At 56.4% G+C, this 23,858-nt stretch overlaps 1 protein-coding gene across 1 annotated transcript in view; it reads right to left on the reverse strand.

Moving 5' to 3' along the window:
- The window catches only part of PKD1L1 (polycystin 1 like 1, transient receptor potential channel interacting), a 116,482-nt gene that overhangs the window by 76,303 nt on the left and 16,321 nt on the right, over positions 1 to 23,858 (reverse strand). Inside the window, exons 9-20 of the mRNA XM_044920206.1 lie at positions 21,234 to 21,415; positions 18,713 to 18,934; positions 17,561 to 17,721; positions 15,523 to 15,810; positions 14,765 to 14,830; positions 12,453 to 12,629; positions 11,586 to 11,663; positions 10,171 to 10,313; positions 8,985 to 9,105; positions 6,389 to 6,500; positions 3,253 to 3,448; positions 2,485 to 2,541 (exon numbers count right to left, since the gene is read on the reverse strand). Coding sequence (XP_044776141.1) covers positions 2,485 to 2,541; positions 3,253 to 3,448; positions 6,389 to 6,500; positions 8,985 to 9,105; positions 10,171 to 10,313; positions 11,586 to 11,663; positions 12,453 to 12,629; positions 14,765 to 14,830; positions 15,523 to 15,810; positions 17,561 to 17,721; positions 18,713 to 18,934; positions 21,234 to 21,415 — 1,803 coding nt within the window. The remainder of the gene's footprint in view (positions 1 to 2,484; positions 2,542 to 3,252; positions 3,449 to 6,388; positions 6,501 to 8,984; positions 9,106 to 10,170; positions 10,314 to 11,585; positions 11,664 to 12,452; positions 12,630 to 14,764; positions 14,831 to 15,522; positions 15,811 to 17,560; positions 17,722 to 18,712; positions 18,935 to 21,233; positions 21,416 to 23,858) is intronic.

A 23,858-nucleotide genomic window follows, 5' to 3' on the forward strand; every position in this document is an offset into this window, starting at 1 on the left:
GGGGGCAGGGAGCACAGCTGGGGAGACAGGGAGTTCAGTCAGGGGGCAGGGAGCTCAGAGGCAGGGAGCATAGTCAGGGGGCAGGGAGCACAGTCGGGGAGGCAGGGAGCACACTCGCAAGGCAGGGAGCACAGTCGGGGGGCAGGGAGCACAGTCAGAGAGGCAGGGAGCACAGTCAGGAGGCAGGGTGAACAGTCGGGGGCAGGGAGCACATTTGGGGGTCAGGGAGCACAGTCGGGGGGTCAGGGAGCACAGTCAGGGTCTCAGGGAGCACAGTCAGACATAGCCAGATGGTGTGGAATGAGAAGGGTCATCTCCGTGGATTGGGGAGTACAGCCGCAGCGGGGACAGAGGTAGGAAGCTTCCAGGTATGTTTCTGAGGAAGAACTGACCAGACATTACTCACAGGGACAGATGAGGAAGAGAGGGCTTCTTTGGTGGCCCCTGGGCTTGGCGGACTTGGGGGGTGGGAGGTGCTGTGCCCCTGAGCAGGAAAAGCAGGGGATGACAGACAGGAAGGGGATGGGGGGAGGGGAGGAGGATGGGGGAGCACAGACACCAGACACCACCGTGGGGGACCCGTGGGCAGTTGTACTGACGAGTCTGCAACTCCAGGTACAGGGTCGGGGTAGAGACCACAGTGCAGTGTCATTGTCACTTGGATTTAATGGAAAAGGCTGAGACCCCCTCCCAGGGAGAAAGTGCAGAGAGAGTGTAGGGCCAGGGACACAGCCCTCGGGCACCCACCAAGCAAAGGGGAAGGGAGGAGCCCACAGTGGTCACAGGCAGAGGCTGTCCCCGGGGTGGTCCTGGTAGGGCAGACTGGGCAGCAGGGGAGTTTGCAGGCTCTGGGACAGGAGCAGGCTCCGTGTGGAGGTGGGGACGGCAGTCAGATCCTGACCGCTTAACCCACCTTCTGCAGGTTCTGCCCTGTGGAGGGGCACAGAAATGGGGTGGTATCCAGAGGGATTGTAAATAAGTGGCATTCTGACCAAGCTGGGGACTGTCGTGCAGAGGAGACATGGAAAAAGCAGCAAAGAGCTCAAGACCGGGAGCCGGGGATTTGACAAGAAAGAAGGGTTGGGGGCACCTGGGTGACTCAGCCAGTTAAGCTAGGACTCTTTGTTTTGGCTCAGGTCGTGATCTCAGGGTCATGAGATCGAGCCCCATGTCGGGCTCCACATTCAGTGGGGAGTCTGCTTCAGATTCTCTTCCTCTGCCCCTCCCCCCATCTCCGTTCTTGCTCTCTGTCTCTCAAAACAACAACAACAAAAACAAAAAACAGATAGAAGACATGAACAGACATTTCTCCAAAGAAGACATCCAGACGGCTAACAGACACATGAAAAGATGCTCCACATCACTCAGCATCAGGGAAATGCAAATCAAAACCACAATGAGATACCACCTCACCCCAGTCAGAATGGCTAAAATCAACAACACAAGAAACAACAGATGTTGGCGAGGATGTGGAGAAAGGGGACCCCTCGTGCCGTTGGTGGGAATGCAAACTGGTGCACCACTTTGGCAAACAGTATGGAGGGTCCTCAAAAAGTTATAAATAGAACTACAATATGATCTAGTAATTCTACTACTGGGCATTTACCCAAAGGACACGAACATACAGATTCGAAGGGGTACATGCACCCCAATGTTTATAGCAGCATTATCAACAATAGCAAACTATGGAAACAGCCCAGGGTCCACTGACTGAAAAATGGATAACGAAGACGTGCTATATATATATACAATGGAATATTATTCCACCACCAAAAAAGAATGAAATCTTGCCATTTGCAACGACGTGGATGGAAGTAGAGAGTATTATGCTAAGCGAAATGAGTCAGTCAGAGAAAGACAATTATCATATGATTTCACTCACATGTGGAACTTAAGAAACAAAACAAAAAGCAAAGGGGGAGAAAGAGAGAGAGATAAATGAAGAAACAGACTCTGAACTCTAGAGAACACACTGCTGGTCACCAGAGGGGGGTGGGTGGGGGATGGGGAAACAGGTGATGGGGAGGAAGGAGCGCACCTGTCGTGATGAGCACGGGGTGATGTAGGGACGTGTTGAATCACAGTATTGTACAGCTGAGACTAAGATTACACTGCATGTTAACTGACTGGAATTTAAATAAAAACTTGAAAACAAAGAAAGAAGCGGGGAGCTGGAAAACCCAGTACCTCGATTAAGAACAGAGAGCGGTCCCCTTACCGGAAGTATCTTTAGCACAGATGGGGCTGTCAGGATCCATTTCTACATTGGGGTTTCTAATTTCTGTATTAGGGAAGAAGTTCCTCCCCCGTGATTTGGGACGGGAGATGCTATTCATGTGGATTCTCAGGGCAAGTCTCGGTTCTAATTTAAGTGTCAAAACGTAACCCTGCACTGTAGGTTCTTTGAGAACTGATCGAGTCCTCCCAATTAGGCCAAAAAAAAAAAGAGGCAGGAAAATAGACTTGGAAAGAAACAGCACTCACCTTATGAGGGAAGCGTAGGAGGTCCCTTAACATGAGAACAGAATCGCTCATTTCTTCCTGACCGGGAGAAACAAGCAAACACACAGGAGGGACAAGTTAGTCACGGAGTTCAGAGCTGCTGCAGACAGCAGTCCCGGGTTTCTGAGCTAAGAGACGGGGGAGGGACCATCCCCTTGACCTGCCTCCTGGGGCCCCGTGTCCCCTGGGTGTCCGCTGGACACCAGCCTCCCGTAGCCCAGCAGGAGTGTGACCGGAGGGGAGGGAGGAGGAAGACAGAGCTCAGGGAAATTTTGGAAAAGGGTGGGAGGTGTCCTGGTGGGAGAAACAGCATGAGTTGGGTATCAAGGTGGCAGAGACAGGAGGCCTGCACTGAGATGCGAGCGCCCTTTAGTGGCGATGGGGGGGGCAGGAGGCGCAGGTGCCAGTGACCCAGGACGGCGGCATTTGAATGCCACATGCTCATTTCCTTAGAAGCCGCACGTCATTGTACGTTGAACTCCGTCATCTCGCTGCTGGCAAGGTAAAGTCAGGTGGGATTCGCATCACTTTACTTAGAGAAATGTGAGCACAATGATCTGCATGCTATTGCTGCGCACAGTGTCTGTTTTACGAACCAACAGCATTTGTTTGTGCAAGTATGAGCTGACGAGAGAGGCCTCGCCGGCTGGCCCTGCACACCCCATTTCTTCACTGTGTATCGTAAGCAAGGCGAGCCAGCCATCCACGCAGATGCCGACCTCCAGGCACCGGGCCCTCCCCAGCCCGCACCTGGTCTGCGAAAGGCAGTCTGCACACAGAAGAAATCAGCGCATCCTGTATTCGTGACCATTGGCCACACGAGGGACTTCTGTCCTCTGCAGCCCAACGAGTCAGGACCCTGGTCATCACGGTGATGTAGTTCCTGACCTCTGTGTAACTGCCCATCAGCTGAAGGGTGGAGAGGTGCTTCAGGCTGGAGTTATAGCTGAAGGAAATCGAAGAGTCACCAGGATTGCGCCAACCCACGGCGAAACTTTCCAGCCTGCCTACCAGCAGAGGAGGGGTACTTGCTAGGGAGAGCTCCGTGGGTGGGTGGGGACAGACAGGGGACGGTCTGTGCAAGAGAAACTCAGAAAAGACGCAGTGAAGCAGAACATCAGAATTCCATAAAACCCTTGATCAGAACTGAGACGGGCAGAGCCGCCAAGCAGAATGACAGAGACACTTCGTGGCAAGCAAGGGAGGACAGGGCTGATCTAGACAAAGACGCCACTGTGGCCACAGCGGGCTGGAGGTTCGCAAGGATCCGAACTCACAACCACAGCACGGGGCACACTCAGACCGTACTTGGACACCATGTCATGATCACAGACCACGCACCATGGCCAAGCGGGGCTTCTGCCAGGAATGCAAGAGGAAAAAACTCCAGTATGAAAATCAGTCAAGGTAATTACCATAGTAATGGACAAAACCCACATAATCATCTCAATAGATCCAGCAAAGCACTGACAAAATCCAATACCCTTTCGTGATAGAAATAGCCCAAATCTAGGAATACAAGGGAACCTCTTCAACCTCAAAAAATACATCCACGGAGAACCTACAGCTAACATTACCCTCCGTGGTGAAAGACAGAATGCTTCCTGGCCTAGACTGGAAGCAAAACCAGGATATGCACACTTCCACCTCTACTCACCAATGAACTGGAAGAGTCTCACCAGGGCAATTAAGTCAGAAAAAAAAAAGTTATCCAGATTGGAAAGGAAGGAGTAAAACTCTTTTGTAGATGGCATGCTCTTCCACATTGAAAAACCCCATAGAATGCACTAAGAAGCTAATAGAACAAATAAATGAGGTTAGCAAGGCTACAGGATACAAGACCAATCGTATAAACATCAATTGTATACGTACACACTAGCAATAAGAATCCACAAACAGAATTTAAGCAAACAGCTCGATTTACAATAGCATTAAGAAGAATAAAATGCTTATAGTTAGACTTAACCGAAGAATTCAATACCTGTACCCTGGAAACTAGAAAAGACTGCTGAAAGAAATTAAAATCTAAATAAAGGGAAAACTTTGTTCGTAGATCAATAGACTTCATATTCTCAAGATGACAATATTCTCAAAGTGATCGACAGACTCAATGCAATCCCTACTACAATCCCAGGGGGCTTTTTGCCAAAATTGACAGAATAATAACCAGGAGATCCAGAATAACAAAATAGTCTTGAAAAAAAAGAACAAAGTTAGTGGGTTCATGGTTCCCAATTTCAAATTTTACTACGAAGCTATAGTAATTAAGACAGTGTGACAGAGACAGGAGGTAGAATTGAGACTCCACAGCATTTATGGTCAACTGACTTTTGACAAAGGGACTAAGATAATTTATTGGGGAAAGACTGACCTTTTCTTTCTTTTTTTAAAGATTTTATTTATTTATTTGAGAGAGCGAGAATGAGAGAGAACACATGAGAGGGGATAGGGTTGGAGGGCAAAGCAGACTCCCTGCCGAGCAGGGAGCCCGATGCGGGACTCGATCCAGGGACTCCAGGATCATGACCTGAGCCGAAGGCAGTCGCTTAACCACCTGAGCCACCCAGGCGCCCAAGACTGACCTTTTCAACACACAGTGCTGGAAGAACTGGACAGCTCCCTATGGAAAAATGACCTTGGAGCCTTACCTCAACACACACACACACACACACACACACACACACGTTAGCCCAAAGTGGATCACAGAGCTCAGTGGGAGAGCAAAAACTAGAACTCTCCTAGAAGAAAACACAGCAGTAAATCCTATGGATATACTAAGCAATAAAAGAGAAAATCAGTATGTGGGACTTCATCAAAATCACACACTTCTGTGCTTCAAAGGACACCACGTGGAAGAGAAAATACAAACCACGGACTGGAGAGAAATATTTGCAAATCATGTCTCTGACAAGGGACGTGCTTTCAGAATATGTGAAGAGCTCCTACATCTTAATCAGAAAAAGACAACCCAATTTTTAAACAAACTACGTGAACAGACGTTTCTCCAAGCGAGATGGGCAAGCCCATGAAAAGATGCTCTCCACCGTCGGTCATGAGGGAAATGCACGTCTCTGAGGCCCAGCACACACACCATTTCAGTGCACTGGGATGGCTAGAGTGGAAGAGAGAGGTATCAGCAGTGTGGTGTAGATGGAGCCTCGTGGGAATGGTGCGGCCACTCCGGAAAACAGGCTGGCTGCTTCCCCCACATGATACGCACGGGGTGACCCTATGAGCCAGCAGCACCCTTAGGTATCTACCCAAGAACAACGAAAACACAGGTCCACAGCTCTGTTCCTAACAGTCCAAAGTGGAAACACATCATCCGTCCGCCAGCTGAGGAAGGGACAAACAGCTCGTAGCGGATCCACAACAGACATCACAGGAGGGAACGGGGTTGTGACGGTGCCACGACATGGAAGGACCTCAAAGACGCCCCAGCTATTGAGAGGGGCTGGCACAAAGGAGCACGCAGGCTGTGACCCTGTTTGCAGAGATGTCCAGCACCGGCCAATCTGTGGACGGGAGGTAGGCTAGCGGCCGTCTGGGGCTGTGGGGGAAGGAAAGTGACCGCTAACGAGCCACGGGTTTAGGGGGACAATGGAAATGCTCCAACACTAGGGCTCAGCATGCGGGTCTGTAAGCGCCCGAAGCCAAGGGACCAATGGCACGCAGATGGCAGCCCAGCTCGGCCTGTGCTTCGCAGGCACTGACGCACCTGCGCGCACTCCGCGCAGATCGGAGTTAGGACTGCGGAACCCTAGCTGTTTCTTTTGCTCACCCCGAGAAGATGGGTCCCCCCACCTGTGGCTGGCCTGGCGGAGACCCCGCTCCCGAGGAGACGCAGGCATGCATGCGTGAGGGTGTCTCCGTGCGGCTTACTCACGTGTCCTCGTCCAGGCAGAGATTCCCGTGGAAACGGGGCCGCACGGTCACCGTCACGGCGCACGGTGGTGCCCGGGAGCCCGCGCCGTCTGTGATCTCAGTGGACACCGTGACTGGAAGGGAACATGGCGGAGGAGGGTCACGGTGGAGATCAAGCCCTCAGGAACCAGAATCTCTGCGGGCAGACCTATGGGCCCACGGTGGTGACGTCGCAACACAGCTAGGCATGGGCTCTGAGAGCGAGGCCGCCCCATCCTTGTGGCGAGGCCAGCGTTCCAGCATCAAGTGCAACACAGCAGTGCTGGGCACTGAGCGCTGGAGAGCCGGGGACATGGGAGCGGTCGCGCGGATGCAGCAGAAGGGGCCGCCACGGGCCACGGGGGCCAGGAAGTGCTCCGCTCACTCGCTCGCTCGTCCCACCTGCAGGCCCCGGGAGCCAGTGGCGGCAGGACCCCACCAGTGAACGGGAAACCAGGGCAGTGGGAAACCCCGAGAATGAAACCCACGCTCAGCAACGGAGGCTCAAGGGTTGGAGTAACATTTTAAGCAGCTCCTCAGTGATGTCCAGAAACAGGGCAGGTACCAGGAGCGTGGCAGCAAACAGCTTTGCTGGGGCCTCAGGATGCAGGCCCGGGGTTTGCGGGGCAGAGACATGCAGATGATGCTGCCCGGGAAGGCCGCAGGGCCGGCCGCAGGAACATGCAGAAGGCGGACCTGAAGCGTGCCAGGGGCGTGAAAGCATTCTCAACCCGAAACACAGAGCCAAGGACTTGGGACTTAAGTTTGAAGGTCGGTGCTTCTCCCGATGTGGCCCCTGGACACCGGGCCACCCAATCACCACTACAAACAAATGCCGGGCTCCACCTGCTCCTCCCAGGGTTCTGAGCCAGTAGGTGAGGGTGGGCCCCCTTTCCAGCTGTGAGACAGCTACAGTTGAGCAAGTACGGCGGGGATTCCACCGCGGATAACACGGGTCCTCCGGCTGGACGCAGAGAGTGCAGAACGCCAGCAGAGTTCAGGCCAGACTCCAACCTGACACCGAGTCCATGGGGAACCTTCTCGCATGAGACGGGACAGGATAGGATCTGGTTTCTGCCGCACTGATTTATTCTGCTTGTGTTCACCCTCGTATGAATCTGGAAGTCAGATACTCGTAGGCGTCGATCATCACGGCGTTGACCATTGCAACGCCTCGTGCACACTCTGGGAATGGCCTGGGTGACATCACTCACCCTGACACCGCTCGGTGCCCGTGGCCTGAAATTTGGGTCTACAGATTCACCTTAAGGAACCCTCTCGTCCAACACGGAGCTGAGGCCCTGCCCCCAACGTCCTATGTGGGTGTCTGGCCAGCCCTGCGGTCTGCAGGCCCCTGCGGACGGGGTCCCACACTGCCCTGCAGGCGGGCGTCTGGGGAGGGGCCCTGCCGGGCTTCATACCCAACACCAGCAAGTGGGGGGCTTGGCGGGGTGGGGGCGAGCAACCATTTGGAGGAAAATTTCCAGGAGACAGAGGGCATGCGCGGTTTCGCTGTGGAGGAATTTATGATGCAGGCCCATGAAAACCACCTCCGTCCGTCCGTCTGTCCAACCAACGCGCACCGTGATCAGTGACACACAGGGGACGTGCCCATCCTCACCGATGACAGTGTGCAGCTCGGACGCCCTTGCCCCTTGTCTCTGAGCTGCACCCAGGAGCAGGTGCACGTGCGTCTCACTGGGGGTCAGGCAAGGTTTCATGAAAAAGGAACCTTTCTTGCTGGGCTTCGAGGAGAGGAGAGGTTTAAGGAAACCAAGTGGATGAGCGAGTTCAGACCTCAGGCGGAAATAAGCTCACCTGGCCAGTTCAAAGAAAGTTCTAGATCGGCAACTCCAAGTTGCCTGTCCCTCGGAACCACCCAGCCCCTGAGCCTTATTCAACGGGAGTGGGTTCCACAGATGGGGCCACTTTCCTAAACGGCTGTGTCTCTAACGGGCTCAGGGCGGACAGGCTCCCAGGGTCCGGGAAGCTGTCAGCACGGCAGAGCTGAGTTCATTCTGAGAACAACACATACTAACCTGCACCCCTTTACCCTGGCCTTTTCTTCGTGGTGGGAGCCCCCTGATTTGGTGCTGTTGACAACCAATGCAGGATTCACCAGATACCACAAACTTCATTCGTGAATAAGGGACAGGTCGCTCTCAAACATTTAATTCATAAATACAGGATGTGCTTTGGCATTTTGGCATTTACATTATGTTTCAGTTGTAATTTAAGATCTCAGTCGTTAAGCATCTGCCTTCGGCTCAGCTCCTGGGATCGAGCCCCGCACTGAGCTCCCTGCTCAGCAGGAAGCCTGCTTCTCCTTCTCCCTCTACCCCTACGCCCTGCTCATGTGCTCTCTCTCTCAAATAAATATAAATCTTTTTAAAAATTTTTTTAAAAGTAGGTAAGCCACCTAATCTAAAAAGCATGAGACTTTTTAAGATAAAGAGATACGAATTTTATTTTCTAGATACACAGTTTTAACATTTTCTCATTTTTGGAAGTCAGGGGGAAAGGTTTAGAACCGTAAGTGAGCACAGCCAGCCACCCAAAAAAGTCATGGCTTGACTTACTTTTATAATCGTCCAAGGGCTCGCCAGCTGGCAGCACGGAATAATACTGGCTGTCTCTCCCGTGGTACAGAGGGCGTTTGGAGGCATTTCCTATCTGATAACTAAATTCGTAACGGAAGTCCTAGGATCCGTTCCATGTGGAGGAAAGAACAGTGTATAGATGAATAAACTGTGAATTATATCCCCAATAAATCCACGCCCCTTCATCCTTCACTCCATCCGAGAGCGTCGTATACAGACAGGCAGGGGCGGGTACTGACATCCTGTCCCCGAATGCGCATGCATGTGGCGTGACCTCTCCCCTCCAGGGCCCCTCTCTTAGAGCCACGAGGACCCCGCCCCGTGGCTGCATCTGTCAGTCGGGGTTGTGTGCTCTCCCAGCCACAGAGACACAGATCCCTGGGCCTCCTTGGGGTGAAGGGGATACAAGAGACTGGGGATTGAGGAGGAGGCGCTCATGTGAATCGCTCTTGGTGTCAGAATAGGGCATTGGAAGAGAGAGAAAGCAAAAAACAGACTCTTCACTACAAGGAACACAGTGAGGGTCACCAGAGGGGAGGGGTGTGGAGATGGGGGAAACAGGTGATGGGGATGGAGTGCATCTGTCGTGATGAGCACGGGGTGATGTAGGGAAGTGCTGAATCTCTGTACTGTGCACCTAAGACTAATACTGCACTGTATGTGAACTACACTGGAATTAAAATTAAAACTTAATAACAGGGATGCCTGGGTGGCTCAGTCGGTGAAGTGTCTGCCTTTGGCTCAGGTCATGATCCCGGGATCCTGGATCGAGCCCCATGTCGGGGGTCCCTGCTCAGCGGAGAGTCTGCTTCTGCCTCTCCCACTCCCCCTGCTTGTGCTCTCTCTCTCAAATGAATAAATAAAACCTTAAAAAATAAATAAAATGTAATAATAAAAAAAAGAGCAGGGCATTTGGGGCCTGAGGGAGACCAGGATCGGACCCTCCAGGGATGCACGTGGTGGGTTTCAGAGAGAAGGAGCAAGATCAGGACAGGAGTGGGGAGGTGTGTCCCTGAAAGGGTGGGGAGCAATGTCACGGCACTCTTGCCGCCAAACCCCGGGATGAAGCTTCGCGTCCCACGGCATCTCCCCAGACTGCTGGCCACCCCTTGAGGGCGGCCTCTGACCCCAGCCTCTGGAACAGACTCAGGGTGGCCAAGCGTACCGGTCTCCCCGACATGCAGAAGATGCTGAAGACGGTGTGAGCCTCAAGGCCACGATGTGGCTGCACCTGGCAGGCCACGTCCCGCGGAGCCGGATTGAGCGTCATGTACAGCTGAGCTCTCCCCAGTAAGCGGTGCGGGGAAGCTACAGACAGGAGGACAAGGATTAAAACCCACACTAGAGAAAGACAGCAGCATGATTACATCTTCACAGCACACCCCGGGCAGTTGCCAGGGTGTGGAGCCGGTCATCCGTGCGGCTCACCCTCCGCGGGATTCTGGAGGGCGCAGGACGTGGGCACGCAGCCAAGGAGCCCATCACAAAGTCAAGTCAAAGAGAAGGGGGTGGCTGCTCCACGGCCCGGCCCAGTGTGTGCAGGAACCCCTGGGGGCGAGTGCTGCTGCTGGGGGCAGGCGGCACGGGGAGATGAGTGGGGACACGCGGGGCCACCTCGGGCCTCCCGCGCAGAGGCTGAGTCTCCCCCACCTGGAAGGAGCGTAACCTGCCTGAGAAAATGGCCCCCAGTCTCGTCACTTGGACGAATAGCGGCAACGGCAGGGAGGGCCAAAGGTTTGCTTTGCCGTGTTTGTGAAAGCAAAAGCAGTGCTGTCTCTCTCACGCCCAACACAGGGGCCCAGGGCTCCGTCTCTGAACGCACCGCGGACGGGCGGACGGACGTTCGCAGAGCTGTCAGCAGACACAGGGGAAAGGAGAACAAGAGAACAAAGCTCGGGGACCCCACGGGCCCTACTGAGGGGTTTCCCACGGACATCGGCCTCGTGCTTCTCGTGAGAGGAAGGTGACGTGGGAGACAAGCCTAGAAATGCACCAGGGGTTTCAAGTAGCCCAAACATGTGGACTCTGACCCCAACCCTCTGCGCTTATGAACTGTCGGATCGTCTGCGCTTGTCATATGGAACTAAAAACCGCTAGAAATGGGGCAGAAGGTCCAAGACTGCCCCAAAAGGAAGATGTGATTAAGTCATGGAAAGGCCAGAAGTGGGGCGGAGCAGGGTGCCGGGTCAACGTGCAGCTGACATACACGGACCCCACAAACACCTCCACCTCCCTGGGTTTCACATATGCGTCGGGATTATCAACCAATTCAGGGAAAGAATCAACATACACGGCTGTCTTGCGGAAATCAAATAAACACACACCCCATTCCGGGTTTTTTTAAAGGCCAACATCTCAGCCTTTACCGTGACCTGAACACCCACCTGATCCCATAAGGATCAGAAACACAGGAGGAGGTAAGAATGAGCAGCGCAGGACAGTGGGGACGGAGGGAGGGTCAGGACGCTCTGGAACAAGAGCCCAGGAGGTCAGAAGTGGCTGCAATTTCCAGAAAAAATCTGAATATAATGAAAACTCTCATCCTCCCACGCCCCAGGTCCAGCTGAGCGCGTAACGTACCCACAGAGGCTTGTAGGACGTATGTGTCCCCAGGGCTCAGTGAGAATGGCTTTATCGTCACCGTGTGTCCCGTGATACCTGAGGAGAAGGGGCCACAGGGAGAGGGCCATCAGCGGGCTCTGCAGGGCAGGGGGCAGATAGACCCCTCCTGTGCTGGCTTCCCCCCTACTCCCGTGGAGCAGGCTTGTTCCTACCTGCAAATGCCCCCAGATGTTTGCCGCCCACCCTCTATATGGAGCTGGAGGCTCCCCTCCAGCCTCCCCTGCCTGAGGGCAGCGACCCTGAGTCCTGGGTCACACTTGGCTCCCAACAAGAGAACGCTGGTGGGAGCTCATGCTGTACCCTTCATGGTGGCTTCCGTGTCCAACCTGGCTCGCTGACACATTGACCTTGTCCACGAGGCATGATTAAGGCATTTCAAAGCGAGTTTTTCGTCTTGAAGACTGTGAACCATTTCTTAAATCTGGGTGTGACTGTTGCCCGCTGGTGACCGGGTCCCCTCCTTAGCGGGCAGAGGCTGGCCCCGAAACGCAGGCTGGTGGTCTCAATAGGGAAACCGTCATTTCCCGAAATGGGGGCCGGGGGTGGGGGAAGGGGGAGGAGGCAGCCTTCTGACGACGGGGGAGGCCCAGAGCCTCCACCGGGCATGTCTCTGGATGTGGCCCCTGGCGGGCTCCAGAGGCACATTCTGCCTTTGATAAGGAGCCTCTGCCTGCGTCCACAGAGGGACACGCACAAGCAGAAAAGGCACGATGACCCCGAGGACTTCTCTATTGAAAGGAAATGTTGCAGAAGAAACAGAGGGGCTGGTCCCCAAACCCTTGTGAACCGGCTGCAAACCCCCGGATCTGAAGAGAGGGCTCCTACCAGAGGAGGTGTAGCCGTGGAAGCGAGCACGGCCGACCGGGGACTTGGGCCAGTCCACCGCGAGGGTGGGCTTGGCAGCAGCCAGGGGGGCCGAGGGGCCCAGCAGGTTGTCCCCGTCCCCGCGGCCCCCGTCAGCACTTGAACTCGGGCCTGCTCCCGGGAGGCTGGCATCGGCCCCTAGGAAGACAAGGCAAGCCAATACAGGGTCAGGGAGTAAGTGCCAATGATCTTCTGAAATATTAAGTTATAACTGTGCCAGTGTTGCTGGACGTGTCATATCGAAATAATGTCTTCAGCAACCACCCCCGCTCCAGAGCTGTCCTTTGTCACTGCGCGGTGGGTGGTGCGATGGCCTATCCCCTCCTGCCCATCCTCAATTGCTCAGCAAATACCCTGCTCGCTGAGCCTGGGAGCTGGTCCAGGGCAGATCCGCTCAGCAGAGTGACAGGGGCCCGGCTCCAGGGCCCAGCAGAGCAAGCAGCCCAGCAAACCAGATGACGCTGGCAGCCTCCAGACTAGGGAGCCAGCTGACCGTGAGCAAAGACAGTCACGGCAGGGCATGAGGAGGGGTGGAGGGCAGGGGCTGGCTTAGAGCCGGTGGGCCGTGGGCCATGGGCGGGGGGGTCCCCTGGGGGGCGAGGTGCAGACAGAGGCCAGAACGGGCTCTGGAGTGAACACTGGAGAGCGGTTGGAGATGTGGCTAGAGGGGGTGGGAAAGAGGGAAACCAGACGGGAGAAAGTGCCAAAAATCCGCCCAGGACAGGCCTGGAGGCAGGGGGGTCTGGGAGTGCCCTGAAAGCAGCCGGGGCTGTCTGTCTAGGCAGCAAGAAGGGAGCAGAGACAGAAGAAGGGCTCCTGCGTGGTCCAGCACGCAGCACGTCGGGACACCGCAGAAGGCAAATTGACTCCAGACTCAGAGTCATGGATAGAAGATGCAGGGAGAACGTGACCCCCCCATTCTGAGTCAGTCACCACCAGGCAATTTTATTTATATAGTGCTTTCTCTTCATTCGGTGTTATTTACTAGGTGCCCGCTGTGAGTGTGGAGCCAACCCCTTACACGTGAGTGTGGTCACAGGAGGGAGCACGGACAGGCCTGAAGAAACCACAGAGGCCGGAGAGGAGGATGCGGGCGAAAACAGAGCAGATCCCATGGTCAAATCCTCCATGACCGTCCAGCTCTTCTGTCCACTGACCGTCCAGCTCCTCTGTCCACAGATACGTCATCCATGGACCATCCAGCCCCTCTGTCCATGGATACATCGTCCACGGATCGTCCAGCTCCTCTGTCCATGGATACGTTGTCCACAGACCATCCAGCCCCTCTGTCAATGGATACGTCATCCACAGACCATCCAGCCCCTCTGTCCATGGATATGTCGTCCACAGACCATCTAGCCCCTCTGTCAACGGATACGTTGTCCACAGACCATCCAGCCCCTCTGTCCACGGATACGTCGTCCACGGACCGTCTAGCCCCTCTGCCCATGGATACATTGTCCACGGACCATCCAGCTCCTCTGTCTACAGATACGTCATCCACAGACCATCCAGCCCCTCTGTCCATGGATACGTCGTCCACGGACCGTCCAGCCCCTCTGTCCACGGATATGTCATCCACGGACCATCCAGCCCCTCTGTCCACGGATACGTCGTCCACGGACTGTCCAGCTCCCCTGTCCACAGATACGTCGTCCACGGACCGTCCAGCACCTCTGTCCCCGGATACATTGTCCATGGACTGTCCAGCACCTCTGTCCACAGATACATCATCCACCAACCACGCATCTGTCCATTCGAGGACACGCTCGCTGTGCACCAGGGTTCCATGATCGTCTGGGATGGGGGTTCACACTTGCCCTGAACGTGTCCTTGGAGAGCTAGAGCCAGACAGCCGGGGAAAGAGGCACGAGCACCACGTGCACCTGCTTCAAGTAGGACAAGTACGCTGGGCTATCGCAGGATCGGAGGGGGTACAAGACAGGAAGAAGGGGACAGAGGGAGAAACAGAAGCCGACCGGACAGGAGGCAGCGCTCCACGGCGACATCCCGGAAAGGGCGCTAAGGGGGTGTCTTCTGCATCGCTCACTCACGGACCAGCAGCGCCTGCCTGCGGGCCTGGGGCTACCTGGGTTTCTGAAGCACAGGGGACCTGGAGTGCAGCAGTGGGTGAGCCAGAAGATGCGGGTCAGATGGTGCCCTGCGTCTCTGGGAGCTCGTGATGCGGGGGAGCACAGGGGCAATTCCCGATTTCAGAGGCTTCGGAGATTGGACTGGCGCGGGGACGTGGGGAGCCCCCATCACAGACTCACAGTCGGCGGGCTGTCTCCCTCTGGACGGCACGGCTTCCTGGATATCGCTGTAATAGGCTTCAAAATCTACACAGGAGGAGAAAACCGTGACATGTCATTTAAAGCCACAGACTCCCCTGAAGTCCATACGACGCTCCTGACAGCGCACGCGGGCTGCCTGGGTCTGACTGTCGAGCCCCAGCCGGCTCTGCACATGTCACCCCGTCACCGTGACAGTGGAGGAGGCCGTGTCTGGGTGTGCGGCTTCCGCAGGATAAGCCAGCCGCTGGGCGCAGGGCCCCGCGCTCTCCAAGCTCCCACTGCCCCGTCAGAGAGCCTCGCGCTCCTTCCTCTCAGGACGGAAGTGGACACAAGCGTGTCCTGCTGCAGACGTCACAGCCCCGTCCCCGCAGCTGGCTGCTCCGGCGGCTGCCCTGAGCCCCGGGGGCCCCGGCGCGGGGTGGCATCTGCCAGGCCGCAGCCCAGGGAAAGCACAGCCTCGATGGCGTCACTGGGGAGGGACAATAAGGGATGGGCGGATTCTGGGCCAGAACTTTGCTCCCTGACAACGAGCTCCTCCCTCGACTTCTGAGGCACAGAAACAGTGACTGGGCAGCCTGAAAACCAGGGGTAAAGTGAAGGGACTGGTGGCTGGGAAGGAGGCCGTGTGCACGGACGGCTGTCAGAGCCTGGACAGGGTTTGCAGTTAGGGAGGAAGGCCCTGAGACCCTAGGAGCATCCCACAAGCCGAGCGGACGTGACAGGACAGCGGCACTTACCAGAGGGGGAGGGGCACGGGCTCCCAGTGGGGCTGGGCCCCGGGGACCCCTGGTCACCCGCAGCAGGGACCCGGTGCCGGCCGACCGCGGGCCCCGAGGAGGGTTTCCCCGTGGCCAAGAGGACCAGCTGGCCCTGGGTCTGTGGTGACGGCTCCCGTGAAGATGGTGTGCCCACTGCGTGCGGCTCCAGCCAGCTCGGCTCCGTGGGCGGTGCGCTGGACTCTGGCAGCTTCGAAACGGCCCCCAGTCCGGCGGCGCCCAGCAGCCCCACTGTTCTACAAAAGGGAACTTGAACAAACACGGGACAGGGTGAGACGTTCGGACCAGAAAAACTATGTGGTTTATTTTATTTATTTATTTTTAAAGATTTTATTTATTTATTTGAAAGAGAGTGAGAGAGAGCATGAGAGGAGAGAGGGTTAGAGGGAGAAGCAGACCCCCCGCCGAGCAGGGAACCCACGTGGGGCTCGATCCCGGGACTCCAGGATCATGACCTGAGCTGAAGGCAGTCACCCAACCAACTGAGCCACCCGGGTGCCCAAAAACTATGTGGTTTAAAAAGGTCTATGCGGCGGGGGGCGCCTGGGTGGCTCAGTTGGCTAAGCGTCTGACTGCTGGTTTCAGCTCAGGTCATGATCCCAGGGTCCTGGGATTGAGTTAACACGTCGGGCTCCACACTCAGTGGAGAGCCAGCTTCTCCCCCTCCCTCTGCTGCTCCCCCTGCTTGTGCTCTCCATTTCTCTCTCTCTCGAATAAATAAAATCTTTTAAAAATAATAATAAATAAATAAACAAAAAGGTCTACGATTACATCAGCATCCGTTTTAACAAACGTGATCCACATCTGAGAAGGACACGTCCAAGAAAATGCCCGGGGCGGGGCACAGTTCTCCCCCAGAGGCAGGCAGACCACCCCCCGGGAAGCTGGAGGGTGGATGTTGTAGCTCCCCTGGGGTCTGCTCACCTCGGGCTCCCCCTGCACCTGCACGCCTGGCACGGTGATTCACGCCTATTCTAGACACACTCTGGGCACGTGGGGCTCCTAACCCCCACTCACCTGTCCGCGTCTCGTGCAACAACTCTAAAGAGCGCTGGTATAATTTACAAGAAAGGATGAACGACAAAGAGAAAATTTTTACGGATGTAACACAAGGACATCTTGCTAGAGTGAGCCTGTCCTCGCTGTCATCACAGAGCCAGATTCTGTGACATTAAAGGGAGACACATGGTCTTTGGATAGTCACTGGCTTGGCGGCAAGTTTAACCACCGGGTGTTCATGCCGGTTCCTCCCATGCATTCCCCACCAGCTTTGCTTCTGGAAAACCCCATTATGTCAGGAATGTGGGAATGGCTCCCCTGCAAAGAAGGGCACAAAAAAAATGGCCACATGTGTTCCTGTCCCCCTCGCTGTGAGGTCAGCTGCACTCAGAGCCCTTGTATGGAAGCTCTGTGCGGCCCCGTGGAATGGATTCAGAATAAGTAAGTCTGGGTCTCTGAGGGCTGGGCACACACTTCTGTCCCAGGAACCAGCTGGACCCAGCTTGGAAACCAAAGCTCCTCTGTCTGCCATTCACAATCATCTCTCTTATCACAGATGCCACCTATGAGAACCCCTTTCCCTCCTGGTTTGCACCCAGGCCACGTCCCACCCCAGAGCTGGCACGTTCTCACACGTGATCTCATGTCACGTGGCCACCGCCCTGCCTTTCTTGGGTGGGACCCCCACCCACCCAAGAAAACCACATCTCGGAGAAGTGCCTGAAGTCTCGGGTTTCAGAGCAGGGGCGAGGAGTGGCCCCAAGGACAGCAGGAGCCGCGAGGGACAGAGGCGAGTCCTGGGTCTGGGCTCGTGTGCAGGAGGCTGAGCTGCAGCATCTAGGCATCTCCGTCCCCGTGAGCATAAACGAGAGGGGTTGGGGGTGTGATGGGCACGACCAGGGACACTGGTCCGGACGAGTCAGAGTCTGCACATTTTCAGCAATCTCCGAATACCCGAGTCCTCCCCGGGTTTACAAAATGAAGGCGGCTATGACCTTACCTTCCATTTGGGTCCTTTCTGTCCCGTTGACCAGGAAGAGGTCCCAGGAGTAGGACAGATGGGGCCCTTCACCACACTCGTCACACTTGGCTTGAAAAGAAAGCTCCTCGTTCCAGTTAACAAACACGTCCTTAAAGCTGACCCAGGAGATGTGGACGAATCTGCACCATGAAACCAGGTTGGAGATTTTAGGGAGAGCACCAGACTTTCCATTTTCAATTTTTTTTTTTTACAGAAGGTTCCACACCCAATGTGGGGCTTGACCTCATGACCCCGAGATCAAGAGTCACGTGCTGTGTCGACTGAGCCCCCTGGAACCTTGATTCCCCCACTTTTCATACATATTAGGAGCCTTAAAACGTGCAGGTGGCCTGGGTGTGTCTGGACCTCGGAGAGGCGCCCAATCCTGTCTGCTGAGACGGATTTTTCATGGTCTCGAACCTGAACCCCTGGGGGGTGGTCTCCACCAGAGTCATTGGTCTGACCTCGGTGTCACAGCCCACGTCCTCTCCTTTGTGTTGTTCCTGGCCAGGCACAGCCTTCCAGAACCCACCCTGGTCTCCCCACTTTTAACCCCGAGCTGTTTGTACACAACAAGGCGATGGTAACTGCCCAGACCCCTTGCAGGGTCCACGTACGGGGAGCAGCCCTGCTCGCCCGGGGCCTTCCAGGCGTCCCGCTCACCTCCCTGGGGGCGGACAGAGCAGCTGTGGCACATGCCAGGCTGCGTCCAGTGTCTGCGGCTCAGCAAGGCCCTCACTCGGGTGCTAGCCCGGCCTCCATGTCGCAGGTCCGGTTTGCGGTCAGACCACGTCCCCGCTCCCTGCGCCCGGTGTTGCCCCCATGTCACAACTGGCCCGGCCCCGTGATGCCTTAGCCTCCGTCCAGCCCCGGCCCCCAGCCCCAGAGCAGACCCCTGTCCTGGGGCAGCTGCCGTGACGGAGGGGCGCCTCCCCCTTGGAGCCCCCACGTGTCAGCATCTGCCTGGCGGGCTCTGCCCCAGGGCCAGCGGAGAGCGGGGTCCCCCCACCTCGCTGGTCAGCCCCCTTTCTCCTCAGCAGGCCCCTCAGGTGGCTCCCACGCCTGCCAGGCAGGGCATGGAAGGGCACATCCCTCGGACCCGGCCTGCAGGAAGCGAGGGGCAGGCAGTACCTGACAGCCGAGTCGGGGCGAGGGGACAGGAACACCTGCGCCGCTGAAGAGTTCCGGCCGGCGCTGGACACCGTCAGCGTCACGAGAAACTGGTCATAGCTGTTGCTGAGAGAGTCCGCAGGGAAGGCCAGGGAGGGAGCCCCAGCGCCCAGGCCGTGTGCAGAGGAGGCAGCGAAGCATGTGTGCCCGGGGCTGCTGGCCGCCGTGCACGTCCAGTGATAGCTGCGGGAAAAGCCAGCGGGGCTGAACACACCTGCTTCGGCAGCCTGGTGGCTACTCCCGGGCCACTCGTGGGGCTTTCCTGGGGCCCCAGGGGAGCAGCGGGCCGGGGGACACGATGCTTCCCTTACTCTCTGACGGCGGTGGGGTGGGAGCTCCCAACACTGGGGCAGGCCGCCAAGGTGGGGGGCCGGGCCCTGCCCCGCCCGGCTCACTGGCTCGGGGCCCTGCTCTGGTCACTTAATCTTTGGGCCCCGCGCATGCCGCCTCCCTCCTCCACTGGCATCTCTGCAGCCCCCAAGGAGCACGCTGCCTCTAACTGGGGGAAGGCTGAGTCCTCGGGAGCCGCCCGTCCCGGAGCGCAGGTGCACGGGCCAGGAGATGGGCGCCAGGCACATCCCCTACGCATGGCCTTCTGCCCTGTGACCGTCACCACTGCGCTCAACAGCCAGGAAGCCACCCCAACCCCTGCCTGGAGCAGGTCCTACTCTGGGCGGACACACCGAGGCCAGCAGCCCCACCAGGAGGTGCAGGGAGGAAGGAGGTGTGGGCTGAGCAGGGGCAGGGACCCCACACGGCACCCCCAAAGTCTACACTGCTGCTCCTGCCTCCAAGTTCATTTCCCTACTTGGACTATAAGCAACCTGACCCAGGCGCCAGTTCTAAACCTCCCTGTTTTCAGAGCCTGTAGAAGCTTGGTTGGCAAGGGGGCCAGTTCAGGCCCTTGCGGCGTGGGGGCAGCCCTCCTCCAGGGCTGGGTGGGAACAGTCCCCACTCCCAGGGAGCAGACACACACTGAACTCTTGCTCGAGGGCGCCACGCGGGGCTCTCAGGGGAGGGTGCAGAGTGAACAAGACCCTACTGTGTCTCCCGCGGCCGGGGCACGGGAGGTGCACAGCCAGCCGTGTGTGTTGTCCAGATCACATGCGTGTGACCAGCGAGTCCAACGGGCCGCCTCCCGCCTCCACCAAAGCCCGCGCTCGGGACGCAGCAAATGTCCATGCTCATGGGGTGAAGAGAACAAAGTAGCACCTCTAACTTTTCTGGAATACTGCTTGAGGACCCACTGTGTGCCAGGCACAGCAATATGCCAAGTCACAGCCCTGCGGTCCTGAGCGAACATTCCAACGGGGACAGAGCACTGATGGTGACCGCAGTACATGAGCAAATATGGGATGTCACGGGGAGAAGGGGCCACAGGAAAAGACACCGCAGAGCCAGGATGGGACTGTCATCGCCGTCAATGGGGTCATCGGAAGCCTCCCTGGGCATGTGATGTCTGAGCGCAGACGGAAGGAGGCAGGGTGGTGACAGTAAGGGCTTTAAAAGACTCCGTCCACCGCTCTGTGAAGAACGGCCTGACGGCGGTCGGGACCAACACGGGGACCAGGGAGGAGATCTCATGGAAGGAAGCCCAAGACGCCACTCAGCCCAGACGGGGCCAATGTGTTTTCCCAACAGACTGGCCGAGAAGTGGGAGAGGAAAAGAGAACTGCTCAAGGTTTTGACCCGAACGATGGGAAGGATCCTTCTGTCAGCAGAGATGGGAAGGCTGCAGAGATGGTGGGACACCCAGCCTGGAGGCCAAGAAGGATCTGGACGCAGAATGCATGCTCGAGATGACCGGCGCAGGGACGGTGTCCACAGAGGATGTGTGCTCCCAGGCCATGGGCTCTGGATGGCGTCCATGGAGGATCCATGCTCGAGGTGACTATCACATGGATCACGTCCACATCAGGAAACCAGGTGAGGCCACCAGGGAGGGCATGTGGATGGAGAAGGGGGCCAAGGCTTGAGCCAGGGACCTCCAACAGTAAGGGATGTGGGACACTTGGAGATCAAGTCCCCCATACATCAAAGCAAGAATTTTAATCACAGCGTAACATGTTTGCCAAGGATTGAATGTGTCCCTCTAAAATGTGGAAACCTAACGCCCAGTGTGACGGTGTGGGGAGGGGGGTCTTGGGAGGGGATTAGGTCGCAAGGGTGGAACCTCAGGGAAGGGACAGACGGGGCTCCTACAGCAGAGCCCCCGAGAGCCCGAGGACACCATGAGAAGAACCAGCTAGGAACCAGGAAGCAGGTCCTCCCCAGACACCGATCGGCCGGCCCCTCGATCTGGCCTTCCGGCCTCGAGTCCACAGAAAGCAATGTCCACTGTGGATAAGCTACGCAGGCTGTGGGACTGGACAAGACTTAAACTTCATTGTCCAAAATACTCACATTTGAGTGACACCCATTCCCTAAACTCCCTCATGGTAGGATCCTGAGGGAGACACGAGCTCAGCTCCCCGGTGCTCACCTGAGGGCGGCCCCCGGGCGGTCTGGGTCGTAGGACTGGGAGCCCGTGAGGACGACGGTGAACGAGGGGGCTCTGGAGAGGAGCAGGTGCGTGCCCTCGGAGATGACGCTGACGGGGGCCCGGGCTCGCACCTCCACCGCCACGCTGTAGTTGCTGTGCACCACGCTGCCTTCCACCTGAACCTGGACCGCGGCGACAAGGGGACGTCACCCAGGGCACTGGGCAGGAGGCGCGCTGGAGCCAGACGCCCCTCTTCCACTGCAAGGAAACGGGGGCACCCGCTGGCTCCAGCAGCGGAGCGTGCGAGTCCTGATCTCAGGGTCATGAGTTCGAGCCCCACCTTGGGTGTAGCGATGACTTGAAAAAAAAATAAATTTAAAAACAAGTAGGATAACATTGGAAGGATGAGTGTAAACGTGCCCCCAGCGCTGTACCGAGGGGCTCCGCTATCGTGAACCCCAACCGATCACCTGTGTCAGAGAAGGAGCCTCCCGTGTGCCCGGTGGAAGCAAGGCGGCTGGAGTGGAGGAGGGTAGGGACATGTGCTCACGTCTGGGGGTGCACACAGAGCCGGGACGGCCCAGGTACTCCCGCAGTGACACACGGGTCCTCCGCTCCGCCAACAGGAACCCTGTCCATGGTCTTGGTCTTGGATGGCACTAGCTGCCTTTCTGTAAACTCCATTTCTGGGGGCGCCTGGCTGGCTCAGGCCGTTGAGTGTCCAGCTCTTGATTTTGGCTCGGGTCATGATCTCAGGGTGGTGAGATCGAGCCCCATGTTGGGCTCTGTGCTCAGCAGGGAGTCTCCTTCAGACTCTCCCTCTGCCCCTCCCCCTGCTCTTTCTCTCTCTCTCTCAAATAAATAAGCAAAATCTTAAAAAAACAAACTACATTTCTAGCCCCCATGCGATGGTCTTGAGGCAATGTAAATGAACTTTAAAACAAATATTTTGAAACTCAGGAATACTGGAACATTTTGTAAGCAGGCCATTCAAAAGGGCTCTTTGAGAAGTTTGATGCAATTTAAAAAAAAAAAAAGCAGAGCGTCACACTGTTCTTTTCACTGGTCTGGGCCCTGGCCCTTGGTGGTCTCCTTCAGAAAGGCACCCGAGGTTCCCTGCTGGTGGCTCTCCCAAGTGGGGACCTGACAACCATCTACCGACTACTGTCTGATCACACTCCACACTCCCACCTACACCTCCCATCTCTGCTTGCCCAACTCCTCCTGCTGGAGGAACCATCAGGAACGTCCAAAGACTGGGAAGTGGGTGGGCAGTGACAATGGGAGGTCTGGACATCGGAGGGTATGACCCCTGGAGGCAACGTGATGACAAGCTCATTCATCAGCAAAAGCACCTCATCAAGTCAGGTCCCCACGACCTGGAGGAAGACACGTCTGGAGCCCACTCTCGGGCAAGGACATGCTCATGAGTAAGTGTGCCAAGCAATGAAGCCAACCTTCACCTTCACCCTTCCCACATGGGCAGGAGAGGGTGCTGTGACCCCACTGTCCAGGGCCTGGGGAAAAGGGACTCTCAGCACTGGACACAGGCTACCCACGCGTGGTCTCACCGATCATGTCAATGCCCATCTTCGCGCACCTTATCCAACTGCGCACCCTTGCTCAGAGCCAGGGGATGTAGGGGGATCCCCAGGGGCACACTGTCCTGTCCCTTCCTCTTTTTGCCAGGTCACGTGGCACTCACTTGTGACCTTACACAGTATGAACCAGGCCCTGCGAGAATGACCATTTCTAACTAAACCAGCCACGGTATTTGTGGTCTGCAAAGTTTCAGGCCAGACCACAGGCAGTTGGCCTCTCGGAGAGGCTGGCCAGACGGCCTGCTTCGGGAACACTCCACCACCCCGTTCATGCCCCAGTTGGGACACCAGGAAGTTAGGCTGGTAGCGTGGTCCACACCATGACCTGGGTCACAGGGTCTGCGATGGGCCCCGTCAGTCCAGCTGAAATCTACCCTTCTAGGAGTCACTTCCCGTGTTCCTTGGTGACAAGGAGAGCCCACAATCCATCACAGAAACGGGATACCTACTCGCCCCTGCCGATGTGACAGTGGACACTGAAGAGTTTAAGCTGTGTTCAACCAAGAAACAATACAGACCATTACAGGAACAAGTGATTTTTTTAAAAGACTCTAACTAGGAACGCCTGGGTGGCTCAGTCATTAAGCGTCTGCCTTCGGCTCAGGTCATGATCCCAGGGTTCTGGGATCGAGCCCTGCATTGGGCTCCCTGCTCGGCGGGAAGCCTGCTTCTCCCTCTCCCACTCCCCCTGCTTGTGTCCCCTCTCTCGCTGTGTCTCTCTCTGTCAAATAAATAAATAAAATCTATAAAAAAATAAAATAAAATAAATAAATAAAAGACTCTAACAAAACATTTCTATTTTAAAATTTAAGTAAATTTCCACTATTTTAAAATTTAAATAAAACTGGTGACACAGATCCTTAAGGTGCTTAATAAGGACAGACCAAACCTTCCCCCCTTTTCTGGCTCCTTCCCCTGTCCCATCCCCAAAACACAAGGGCTGCCTGCCTGGGCTCCTCCTTCACTGCTCCTGTCCGCCTGCTCAGAGACCCCAGCATCCCCCCTACTCCCCACGATCGCCCCT

The sequence above is a fragment of the Neomonachus schauinslandi genome, chromosome 12 (assembly GCF_002201575.2).
Source record: "Neomonachus schauinslandi chromosome 12, ASM220157v2, whole genome shotgun sequence".
NCBI lineage: Eukaryota > Metazoa > Chordata > Mammalia > Carnivora > Phocidae > Neomonachus > Neomonachus schauinslandi.